This window comes from Suillus subaureus, assembly GCF_016647635.1.
Source record: "Suillus subaureus strain MN1 chromosome Unknown BJ212scaffold_10, whole genome shotgun sequence".
NCBI lineage: Eukaryota > Fungi > Basidiomycota > Agaricomycetes > Boletales > Suillaceae > Suillus > Suillus subaureus.
In genome coordinates this window covers 160,319-172,352 of record NW_024538566.1, presented here as the reverse complement: position 1 = coordinate 172,352, position 12,034 = coordinate 160,319, and the positions used below count along the sequence as shown (strand labels likewise).

At 44.9% G+C, this 12,034-nt stretch overlaps 6 protein-coding genes across 6 annotated transcripts; 1 reads left to right on the top strand and 5 right to left on the bottom strand.

Annotated features, from left to right (window-relative positions):
- Positions 1-3,449: 3,449 nt before the first annotated feature.
- On the bottom strand, positions 3,450-4,590 carry BJ212DRAFT_1479140 (uncharacterized protein; the record flags this gene model as incomplete). Its single annotated transcript, XM_041339817.1, has 4 exons — positions 3,450-3,708; positions 3,756-4,270; positions 4,321-4,481; positions 4,539-4,590. The coding sequence occupies 4 exons, from the start codon at positions 4,588-4,590 to the stop codon at positions 3,450-3,452; spliced, it is 987 nt and encodes a 328-aa protein (XP_041194689.1).
- Positions 4,591-4,680: 90 nt separating this feature from the next.
- Positions 4,681-6,301, bottom strand: BJ212DRAFT_1479139 (uncharacterized protein; the record flags this gene model as incomplete). The annotated part of the gene is made up of 3 exons (XM_041339816.1): positions 4,681-5,028; positions 5,089-5,285; positions 5,650-6,301. The coding sequence occupies 3 exons, from the start codon at positions 6,299-6,301 to the stop codon at positions 4,681-4,683; spliced, it is 1,197 nt and encodes a 398-aa protein (XP_041194688.1).
- Positions 6,302-7,664: 1,363 nt separating this feature from the next.
- On the bottom strand, positions 7,665-8,477 carry BJ212DRAFT_1268091 (uncharacterized protein; the record flags this gene model as incomplete). Its single annotated transcript, XM_041330703.1, has 1 exon — positions 7,665-8,477. A coding segment is annotated over one exon (813 nt), but the record flags the coding sequence as incomplete, so codon positions are not given.
- Positions 8,478-8,558: 81 nt separating this feature from the next.
- Positions 8,559-8,750, bottom strand: BJ212DRAFT_1248244 (uncharacterized protein; the record flags this gene model as incomplete). The annotated part of the gene is made up of 1 exon (XM_041329684.1): positions 8,559-8,750. A coding segment is annotated over one exon (192 nt), but the record flags the coding sequence as incomplete, so codon positions are not given.
- Positions 8,751-8,853: 103 nt separating this feature from the next.
- Positions 8,854-9,249, bottom strand: BJ212DRAFT_1268536 (uncharacterized protein; the record flags this gene model as incomplete). The annotated part of the gene is made up of 1 exon (XM_041330735.1): positions 8,854-9,249. One exon carries the CDS (start codon positions 9,247-9,249, stop codon positions 8,854-8,856), a length of 396 nt encoding a protein of 131 aa, XP_041194685.1.
- A 1,420-nt stretch (positions 9,250-10,669) lies between these two features.
- BJ212DRAFT_1298303 (uncharacterized protein) lies at positions 10,670-11,388 on the top strand (the record flags this gene model as incomplete). Its single annotated transcript, XM_041332682.1, has 3 exons — positions 10,670-10,819; positions 10,872-11,127; positions 11,345-11,388. 3 exons carry the CDS (start codon positions 10,670-10,672, stop codon positions 11,386-11,388), a joined length of 450 nt encoding a protein of 149 aa, XP_041194684.1.
- Between the last annotated feature and the right edge of the window lie 646 nt (positions 11,389-12,034).

The window sequence follows — 12,034 nt, the reverse complement described above, 5'->3', positions numbered from 1 at the left end:
GGACAGGAGGACAGGATGTCTGGAGGTCCGGAGTATGGAGGACAGGAGGTCCAGAGGTATGGAGGATGGAACGTCCGAAGGTACGGAGGGCGGAAATGTCCGAAGGACAGGATACCTGGAGGTATGAGGGGCAGGACATCCGGAGGTACAGAAGGAATAGGGGCTACATCAGATGAAGTCCAATGTAGAAGCAAACAGAGGTAGACTACCCTAAGGTAGAGTCAGAGGGACAGGAAGTGGACCTAAGTCCGGAAAGAGGGTCAGTGCCGGAAAGGCAAGACTCTAGCCTAGGGAAGCAATTCCTAGACTTGGGACAGGGACATAGGGGACAAATCCGAAGGTCCGGAATTCTGGCCTAGGGAATCCTTCCCTAGGCCATATGGAAAAGGATGAGACTCAGATGGACTGAAGTCCAGAAGATGATTGGCAAGTGGAACAGGATCTAAGATGATGAACAGGCACTAAGATGATATTCAGACTGAGGACTCTACTGTAGTTGTACAGGGGTTATATACTAGAGGCTATCTGAGAGGATCAGTAAGCAAAGGAGTAAGGCTATGTACGAGCATGCAGAAACACATTGGTAAGTAAGACGGAACATAAGTAAATGAACTCAGAGATGAAACTAGTACAAGGATCAATCAGCAAGACGGAAACAGAGATAACCAAGAACCAGAAAGGCGGAGATGCCTAAATGGGGATAGGCGCAGGATCTCGGATGGAGGGTGGGAATAGGTCCAGAGATAGTACAGTTAATATCCAGAGGTCCAGAGATCTGGGGATCCAGAAGGCAGGGCGGAAACAGGACTGAGATATGTGAGGTGGTGGATGTAGTCCAGAATCTGAGAGGAGCTAAAGTCTGGATGTCTTGCTGGACGGAATGTGCATAGGGTGGACAGGATAGGGGATCCAGGAATGAGTTGGATATGGGGTCCAGAAACAGGTCCGGAAAGCGTGGGAATATGATGGGATCTATGTCTGGCATATGGGATATGACAGGCAGATATTACTTAGTGTTATGTTCGCACTTTTGGTGCTTAGGTAATCATCATAGTTTTCACCTCTTACCAGTACCAGTCTGAGACTGAGCAGTTTTTAGCATGATTTCCTACTCTCTCTGAGCACTGAGCTTAGCCCAGAAACCCTTTAGGGTTGAATAGCAGCTAGGCATAGCACATTTAGCCCAACATTAGAAGTCTACTTTCCAGTTCTCTTCTTGTTGTGTTTCTCACAGTGCTTCTTGAGATATGAGTTGTTTGAAACTTGAGGATTGGGCTCTGTGCCAGGAGGGACAACACAGGTGGTAGTTGAAGCCGCAAAACCAAACCTCCTGCCATCTTGCTGCAATAAAAAATGAGGTGCCAGGGTGCTGGCACTGAAGTCTGAGGGTCAGGACTGTATGGCGGGGGGAGCACCTAAACATGTAATCAACACCACTAACAATGAAAACTATGTGAGTTACCTTCTGACAATTCTTTCAGCCTTTATGAGGTGGTTCTGGAGCCTGGGGGTTCATGGGATTAAAGGTACCAAGAGATGTGGTGCCCTTGGGTTTGCGATTCTGGGACTTAGCCTCTAACACTACCCCGATTTTCTCCAGCTGGACATTCCTACCCCCTGTTCCCACATTGGGGTGGCCAGAATGTTGAGGAGCAGCATCCGCTGCATCAACTTTGGTAAGACCAAGAGATACAAGCGGCATGCTAGTGATCTCGATGGGGTTTGCAGCATGGGGCTTCTTTGGTAAGCTAGTCTTTGAAGTGTCGTAAGCTTTGCACTTGGACCTTTTCTTCTTGGGACTGGCTACTGCATGGGGGGGCATGTTGCAATAATGAAAGCAGCAAGACAAAGAATTTACTAATCAGACTCACCATTTTATACAAATCTTGGTAGAAGGACTCATATAGCCTTGATGGTTATTGTGATGCTTATTGGAGTAATACTATGGTATTCACCTCAACTGTATGCAGGACACAGTGCTGATGGAGGTAATCAAAGACCATGCACCAATAGGAAGACATAAAATTTGCACCTTTGAGTCAATGCACAGCTGTGATATTATGTCACATATCCAAGTCAACATATCATTATGTAAGCAAAATGTAAACCATAAGGCAAATGATATCCAAGTCGATACCAGTCGTACATGACTGGTAGTAGATCTACAAGTAGTCATATACATGTCAGGAAATACATGACACTCATCCTAGTCAGTGCGATAACTACTAATAAGACAATGCATATGATATGCAAATTACGTCTATTCGGATGTCTCTGCCTCAGAGTTGTCCAACTTCCTCTGCTTTGGTATGGGCAAAGACAGTGAAGCAACACATTTCAAGCTATTAAGAGCGGTGGCAGATTCCCTGAGCATTGTCACAGTGGTTTGGAGCTCCTCATCATCACAAAGCTCATCAAGATGAGAGTTGAGTACGTCAAGAATGGTGTCAAAGGTAACAGGGTGAACCATATTATCCTTTAATGCTGCGCACCAATCCTTTGCAAGGGGGATGAGTGTCATATCCCACAATCTGGACCCATGTTCCATCATATTCCCACGCCTTCCAAGCCTACATCCAGACCCCACTTCATATCCAGCTCATTCCCAGATCCCCTTCCGCTGTGCTCCACACCTCAGCAGGATCGACTACACTCTGGATTTACCCCTGAGCTCTGGACCATTGGATCTCCACTGCTAGCCTGATCCATACCCCCCTGTCCCATCCACCCTATGCACACTCCATCCAGCAAGACATCCAGACTTCACCTCATCTCGGATTCTGGACTATATCCACCTTCTTGTATTCCAGTCCTGTATCCACCTTGTCTTCCGGATCCCCAGATCTCCGGACCTCCGGATATTAACGCTGGACCTATTCCCACCCTCTGTCCAATATCCTGCGCCTATCCCCATTTAGGCATTCTCTGCCTTCCGGCTTTCAGTTACCTCTTGTTCCATCTTGCTTATTGATCCTTGTACAAGTCCTCATCTCTGAGTTCATTTACTTATGTTCCAACTTACTTACTAATGTGTTTCCACATGCTCGTACATAGTCTTGCTCCTTTGCTTACTGATCCCCTCAGATATTATTCAGTATATAACCCCTGTAGATACTCCTGTAGTTCCTCAGTTTGAATATCAACTTAGACTTGCCCAATCCTCTCTCGGACTTTGGTCCACCTAAGTCTGTCCTACCCATCAGGCCTAGGGATTGATTCCCTAGGCTGGAGCTCCACCTTTCTGGCACTTACCCTCTTTCTGGACTTAGGTCCAATCCCTGTCTCTCCAACTCTACCTTAGGGTAGTCTACCTCTGTTTGTTTCTACATCGGACTTTGTCTGATGTAGCCCCTATTCCTTCCGGACCTCCGGATCTCCTGTCCCTTGTACCTCCAGGCATCCTGTCCTTCGGACGTTCCACCCTCCGTACCTTTGGACATTCCATCCTCCTAACCCTCAGACATCCTATCCTCCTGTCCTTTGGACATCCTGTCCTTCTGTCCTCCGTCATCCTGTCCTTCTGTCCTCCTGTCCTCCTGTCCTCCTGTCCTCCTGTCCTCCAGACCTTCGGACCTCCTATCCTTCCATCCTGTTTCCTGTAGAAGTATTACCTTGCAGTGGGAACTCTCCAGAGCACTTCCTGCATTCCTCCGGAACTGTCCCGCGCTCCTCCGGATGTTTCCTACACTCCTCCAGAAGTCCTCTGGACTTCGTCAGACCATCATCGGACCTCATACGAAATGAAGGGCACATACTCGGGTAAGGGGCACAGTGTACGAGCTGAGGCCAAGCCCCTCTGAGTCAGTCTCTCTCTCCCTTGAGCAACATGGTTCTTAACAATGAGGGGTTTGAAGTAAGGGTGAAATTCATTGAGGAGATGCTGTTCATCCAATGGGTTTGTGAAAAAAGTGATCTTGAAGGCAGCACATGATGCCAGGTCAAGGCTGGCCCAGCAATCAAGTAAGGAATTGGGCACATGCTCCTGACAGACTGCGCCGTTGGGACCGCAGAACTTGATACAAACCCAAGCAAATATGAAGAAAAGAGATTTGAGATCATCGGAGAAAGTTTGGACCACATGAGAAACGGGCAGTGCTATAGAATCTGAGGAGGTTTTCGGTGTTTTCAGGGCAGGAGCTTTCTTCAATTTCAACTTCAATTTCAATTTGTGTGCATTCGTCATCTTTTTCTGCTCAGCTTCTGCATTCACCTGTTGCTGCAAGAGCGAAACCTGGCTGAGAAGCATGCATGACATGAAGGGTACCGTGCCCTGGAAAATGAATCAATGTTTGAAACTCAATATGAAATGAATGTACTTACTGTACCACTGATGGGATATCTATTATCTGCAGTAATGTGTACTGAAAATTCCCAGTCAATGAGGAACTCCTTGCTGAGGTCTAGATCATCCAGGATCATCGCATTATTCAGACTGCAATCGTGATGTAGAATCTTGTGATCCTCCACTGCCACTCTCTGGACTACAAGAAGAGACATCAGTTCAATGCTCTTGCACACCTCAACTAGTAGACACTTACTGTTCACAATGTCCCTTATCACTCTGATGAACTCTTTCAACATTTGAAACATGTGGAGGGGGTGAGCACATGGCTTTAGGACAAGGCAGACATGGGTGCGGCTAGTGCCCTTGGTACTCCGGTGTTCCCTTTTGCAATAATTTCAAGTGATGTCAACCTTGCCATCTGATGTCATGACAAGCCAATAATCTACTAGCTCAGGAACACCAGGGACACCTTGCATTAACTTCATCATTTCTATCTCATTCAAAATGACATTGTCCCACTTGCCGAGAACCCAATGGTCCTTGATAATAAAATCTTCATCACCCAAACTGGCCAGATAGCAGATAGATCCACAACCAACAAGCCCCTGGCTTGCAGAAAGAATTCTCTTGATAATATACATGGCATCCCCTATGCGGATCTTGCCACAAGGTTCAGGTGAGTGCACAGAGTAGGGAAATTGGGAAGCATAAGGTGTGACAGAAGATATACTCTCTGTCAAGTCCTGGGGAATTTAGGATGTGAGGCTGAGGAGGGAGGCACTGGACACCATAGTGGGTTGCACTGGAGGGAGGGATGGGGGGGATTCTTCCATTTGCATAGTAGATTCATTTGAATTTCCTTCATGTGCGTCCTCTGGGTCAGTTAAGCATTCCTCAGAGCTAGAGTCAGAGACTACAGACTCAAGATTATTGTCAGAGGATGGGTCCTGAGAGCCCAGCATTTCATTGAGGGATTCAGAAGTGGATGTGGCAGGGTCTGCTGAACTGCTATGTCAGGGTATGTTCTTGATTGGGTGATATTCACAGATATTTTTGGAAAGGGGTGGTGAAACATGTTTCATGAACGAAACTGTTGAATCATACCTGACACATTCTAGATTGCCGAAATTGATAACAGCAATAATATGGGAAAATAAGTCAGGTTGCTGATATATGTCAAAGTGGGTAGATACTGCACCACCAGAGTGATCATACAGGAGGACTCAGAGATGACAATAGGCATTAGTGAATGATAATATGAGCACAGAGCACCTCCAGGGCTGCTTGCTCATCATGAGGTAGGCATGGGTGTCTGCAGCCTTCCCAAGCTGCATTGCAGGCTTGTAAGGACTGTGTCAGCTCACCAGATACCCTGATATTTCCCCACTTTGCTGTGATGTCATCAGATAGAACAAGGTCAGGTTTGTACTTTATCTCACTGCCAGGCAATGCCTTGTGAGCATTGGCTGCACTCCATGTGTGAGTTGCATAACACTTGCTTTCTAGGAGGGGTTGTGATGCTGATAAGCAACCAGCAAGAGCATTCATAAAGGATGCGAAAAATTCTTCATAAGTTACACTCTCTGCATCCTCTGGGTCCTGACTCACTGGAGCACCATGACTACTGCCACTAGTGTCTGAGTCTGAGCCACCCCCAGGGGGAGTAACTGGAAGATCCCAGTTCCAAGTACTCATTTCAATGTTGTACAGTGGCACCAGAGAATCTGGCAATAAGCCGTGATATTGCAATCTGACATGTTCATTGGGGTGAATGATTTTTTTCAGAGGAATTTGGAGTTCAGATACATGGGGAAGAGGGACCTTGAAAGGCTTAAAAATATGAGACAGCAAGTATCCCAGCAGTTGTGATGCCTCTGGTGCATCCTCATGCATGACCAGACGATTGAGTTCATCAGAAGTTATTTTGTTCATGGTATGGACATCGCTGATGTCAGGGATGGACAACAAGGAGGAAAGTTTGATTCCATTGTCAACCATCCTGAAAAAGGAAGCCATTTTTGTCTGGTTTACAGTTTACACTAGTATGACAATGGTGGGATTGGTTTGAGACAGTGCTATCATGTGCTGCATAGCGCAGCATTCCAGGTGAACTAATTATAAAATGGGCTTCTCGCCCAAAGTGCTTATCATACATGAATTTTAAAAAATAAATACAATCTGGGAAAGCTACATGGAAAGAGGGAAGAATGTGTTCTTGTCCCAGTATTTATTGAGCCAAAATTCTGAAGCATGTTCCATACTGTTATATGGGGTGAGACGATTGTCCACACTTACACCAAAGCGAGGTACAAGGTTGACAGGTGCCCTAAACTGCATAACTGGTATGACATCACCTACCTGAGTACCATTTGAGTGCTTCACTCGTTTGAGTACATGCAGTTGTGTACTCAGTTCACGATCACTTCCACCTTGTGGAATGACGTCAAAGCAATAGACATAGGTGAAGAAGCGGTCCTTCCATGACCAATATGTGCCAGCTTTTCCAACAGGATGCAGAATCAGCCTAATTTCACTGACAGTGTGCCCTGAGATGTAATAATGAGAATAATTAGCATGGCAGGAGAGAAAAACATACCATGAAGACCATCGGCAGGCCATGAGCATCTTGCATTGTTGTTTACAAGGACCGTATCATACTGGCCACAGGTCCAGACATCAGAAGGTGGTGAACAATTCAGGGTCTGAGCAGGCCGTACGACACTAATATCATGAAGATCTGTATCCTGCAATTGAAGCTTGAACCAGACTTGGAGCTTTTCAAATGGAAGTAAAGTGGTGGGTCCAGCTCTCCTAGCCCCTCCAATGGTATAAATGAAATTCTGCCCATGAGCAGCTTCGTGACTAAGAAAGTCAGCAATGGCTGGTTGCAGGTCTGGAACCTCAAACTTGAGAGCTGTGTCATCAACAGAAATGGATCTGATGGATGGGACATGGGCAAGATGAAAGGATGTACACCTGACAGAGAATGAGCACAATGGCACAGGAACTGTCCCCACCTCCCTGTCCTGGAGGAGCTTTGCAATTGCAAAGTGATTGGTGATGGGGCATGAATGGCCAGGAGATTTGATGGTTGCAAGAAGTTCTGCTGGGATGTCATCATTGTCATCATTGTCAACATTGAATTCAACTTATCAGAATCAGAATCATCATGATCTGAAGTCTGCTGATTTGAGCCTGGCATGTTTTCCAGCAGACTTGTGGTGAGGTCAAAGCAACAGCATTTATCAGCACGGTCCAGATGACAACAGATTTGTGAGTCGTAATTGTTATTGTTGCTCGAGCATGCAGGGTCTTTGATTTCAGTGGTGTGTGCATGTTCTGTAGTGTCAGTGGTCCATTGCATGATAACTCCACTGTTTCAAATACTTGGAACTATGCTCTGCATAAGCTCGATCTTCAAGATATACCAGTTATCAATGACTCTATTACGCTGACCGCAATGAAATCCACCAGCTATGATTGCATCTTTGTTGGCATGAAATTCATCGAGCACTGCAGAAATGCATTTGAGAACATTGTCATCAATCCAAGGTGACTGCATGAGATAATGAAAGTCCATCAGAGCTTGGATGGCAGTGATCACAGCACTAGGTGCCACATCTGCACTAACTGCAATGATTGAGCACTGGATATCACACTGAGCATGCTCTGTGACCTGTTTGAGCTTTGAAATGCCCCCATGAAAGTGGTGAAACCTCATGATGGGCTGTAACACAGAAAAGCGAAAATCAAGCTCAATGTCCCCAACTGCACAAATGAGCCATTTCACATTGTGATCATAGAACTCCCAATGAATGTGGTGGAGAGTTTTGGGAGTGAGAAAATGAGATGGTTCAGAAAGGATCCAGTCCACAAAGAATGGGTCAGATATACCATTTAAACAAAACTTCTGAGCTTCACGAAAGAATGCTTCAATATTGTTGGGATCAGCCCTTACTTGGGCAACACGCAGCTGGCCAAGTGTAGTTGATTTTGTGCGAGGCTCGTGGTGGAAAGGGTCTGCAAACTGTTTGTACATGGCCATAGTGACTGGGGAGGTTTTTCCCCCAACAGTAGCCAGCATCATGGCCTCCAGAGTGTTGACAATATAGCTTACGAGCAGTGTAAAACAGTATTGACTGTGCCCAACAGGATCAGATAACATGACTCCTTCACAAGCAGCCTGCTTGAGGGGACATAGCACAATGTTCAAGCATTCATGGATTAGGCAATCCTCGAGTATGCCTCACATACATTTTTTTTTGTGAATGAACTTCAGCACAGGGAGGTTGGCAGTGAGAACAAAGGCATTAGATGATGATTTAAGTTGTGTAGACATGTGTATATTGGTGAGGCTGATGAGGAGGGGATGTGTGACTCTGTCACCGGTCATCATAGAGATATTGGTCTTGTCAGATGACAAAATTGTCCCAAGGAGCATTGCACCTCTTGGGAGGGCTGACTGTTTGAAAACAAGTAAGTACAATGACTTGCAGAAAGAAAGAAAAATGTACCTGCATGTTCCATGCATCGTCACCAGTCATCCATTTAGAGTATATGTGACACAGTCACTGCGCAGTAGCATACACCCTGTGAGGCATAAAATCCATTTGATCATGAAAGAAAGGGTGGTTTAAAAGGCTCGCGATACATTCCAGGGGATCACACCAATACAAAATGACAGGTGATTTTGTCAGATGTACAGTAGGGATTACTTGGGACATCCAGGGTGGACCGCCAGGCAGCATTTCCGCTTGACTGCATAGTTCCTTAGCTGAACAAAAAGATAATGGAAGACACTTGTTAGGATGGTAAATGCAATGAATAAGTTTAAAACTGACCATCTCGAGTGAAAGAAAGCTGTCAACCTTCACCATGCTCAACCCCGAACACAGTAGCCACAATGAAACCTCCCAATCTTTCCAGCCACTAAATGGGTAATAGTGATTTTTGGTGCAATACATGTTGTTCTCATCAGAACAAAATGAGTTGAGGAAAGTGTAACCCCTGCCATATGTTTGAGGGGGTTTGGGATGCCAGTCGATGAAGTCTGAGCCAGTCAGTGTCCCCTCCTCATGGACTTGATCATCACCCTCACCACTTCTACCATGAAATACCCCATCCCAGTCTCCAAATCCAGTCCCATCAAGCTCCAGGTCAACATCAGGAATATTCAATGTGTGGTCAACATCCATGGAGTCTGCAGTAGTACAGATGGATGCTGAACATAAATGAATGAGATCCTGTAGCCAAGTGCTACAGCCAGAGCAAGGCTGGCTCATGTGTCGAGCAACAGCACCATGGTTTTTGAAGTTATCTTTGCCACACAAAGGACACTGGTATGATGTGACAATCATACCGGCGCTAGGTGCATATGATCAATAGCACGGTTCTTCTCACCTTCAGAAAAGGAGATAAAGTGCGGATCATTAAATCCATATATATCAACCCATCCGCTCTTACTCCGGTCTGGTCCGGTCCTAGGAATCCGCCCTCCCATGTCCTATCCATGTCCACCTATCTCTGCTGGTGCGTTGTTTTTCCCAAATGTCATTGCTAAACAAGCTGCAGGTCTTATTACATGACTACTCACGTTCCACAGTGCATGATGTTTTATTACCTATAGACTCATCGTGCACTCGCTAACTATGCTACAATTCTCGCCTATGCATTCTGGACATTCACACACTACGATATAAATGACCGCAGTACATACGATTGAGTAGTTCCCTTTCCCCTGGACTCAGCTCTAGAGGAGAGTCATTCTCACATTATTTTTGTAGACCTTGCACAATCCATCTATTTTGCTCTTTCTTGACAATCCTGCGCAATTCAACCGCTCTGAAGTTCCATACTGCTAGGATCTTACCCTTAAAGCACTTGCAAGAATACCCGACCCACGACCAATAGTTTAGCGCTGTTCTTCACTCACACTATATCCCTTGCAACTGGCCACTCCATAGAGCGTGGTTGATTTTGTGTGTGTTACATCTGCCGCACCGGCATCTGACATCCAATACGTTTGCATGTATCTTCTAATGGTTCATCTCGCTCCTGTGATATTAACATCGGTTGATTTTGCCTGCACTCACAGTCGATTCTTTGGTATAGGAATTCAGAGGTATACATATGGTCTGCATTCAAGTTCTTAGGCCAATATAGGTTATAACTCCTTCACTCACTTACTTCCCTCGCACATAATTGAAGGAAGTGCTTCAATAGCAGTCCTCTTGGGCCAATCAATTAAACTCATGCCTCTTAGGATAAGTAGTGCTAGTTGCTAACTGCCTAGTACAAATTACTTCTTCACAACGAGTTAGACATATTAGTTATAGAGGTGAGAGTTACATTCTCGGAACCAATAAAATTGTTTTCTAACATGCCATGTCAACAAACACACCAGTCAAGCTGAATATCAGTGATATCCCATCAACTTCACATTGTCCTGTTCACTGGCATGCAAGCCTTAATAATATATGTCAATCTGGTGGTGGTTCAGACCTGTATGAAATAGTCAACACTATCAGGTCAATGGTAAGTAACTCATACCTTACATTTTAAACAATACTCCTTAACATTTTTACAGACAATCAATGATGACAATCTTGAAGCAAACCTCATCCTGGACCTCACAAGGGCAAGACGGAATGTCTTCAATGCAGAGAAAGCGCTTGCTGACTGCGTGGTCTGCAAACACGAAGTCATGGTGAATCTCTCCAAGCACAAATCCAACATTTTGAAGCAGAAGCTCGCCAAGCCAGATGTAGGAATAGGTCACATGCGGATAACATTTCAAAAATATGGTCTCACTCACCACAGACCCACACCAAGTGTTTTGCAAGGTAAGTTCTTACAATTCCATACTACCCTACAGTGCTACAATGCTAATGTTATATATTTAGAATCACTCAAATGTCATCACATCATGGTCCAGCTAGATTGATGTTGAGACTTCTTGAAATGCCAACCTCCATTGCATCTAGTACTATTTACCGCATTTTTCGCATTTCTCACATGTATATATTAATGTAACTTTAAGTATATATGTAAGTGCAATAGATGTTGTTGCATACAATGATCCTGCAGTTGTGTTTGAATTCTGAATTACTGGTTCCAAGTTTGCACTTGATAAAATTTTGAAACCCATTGTAATTGAATTGAAGTACTACTACTAATAGCACTTAGGATAGTATAATACAGTATATAAGATGTAAAGTCCTGTAGGCCATATAGAACTGTGAGCAACTGGATACCTTGTGGTCACAAGTGTGCTGGGAACTTGTAGAACTGTGGAGTCTGTAGCTGGCTGGACAGGGATGCAAATTTTGTACTTCCTGTGGGAAAAGTTGTAGTTTACTGATGTTGTTGCAAATACCTGATGTCGCCCATCAACACATTCAACCAGTTGGATGGAAAGACTTAGTTGCCGAAGTCTTAAATTCACTCACATAGAATTCCACGTCATCTGCCCAAAGCTGTGACCTCTGTGGGACGAGCCGCAAGTTTATACAATTGCCAGTAACTGGGTACTCACACGGGGTTGCATGAAATTCTGAACTAAGGCCTGTATTGATTCTCATTGGCTTGGTGAAATAATCCGGATGCCATGCAAAGGTAACACTTCTTTGCAAATGCAAAGATTCACCAATGATATATAAGGGACAAACACTAACCATTTAAAAGTGGGAGCATCAAAATTCACATGAGGACCATTTATTTTATTTTGCGCATCTGGTAAACATGCCGACA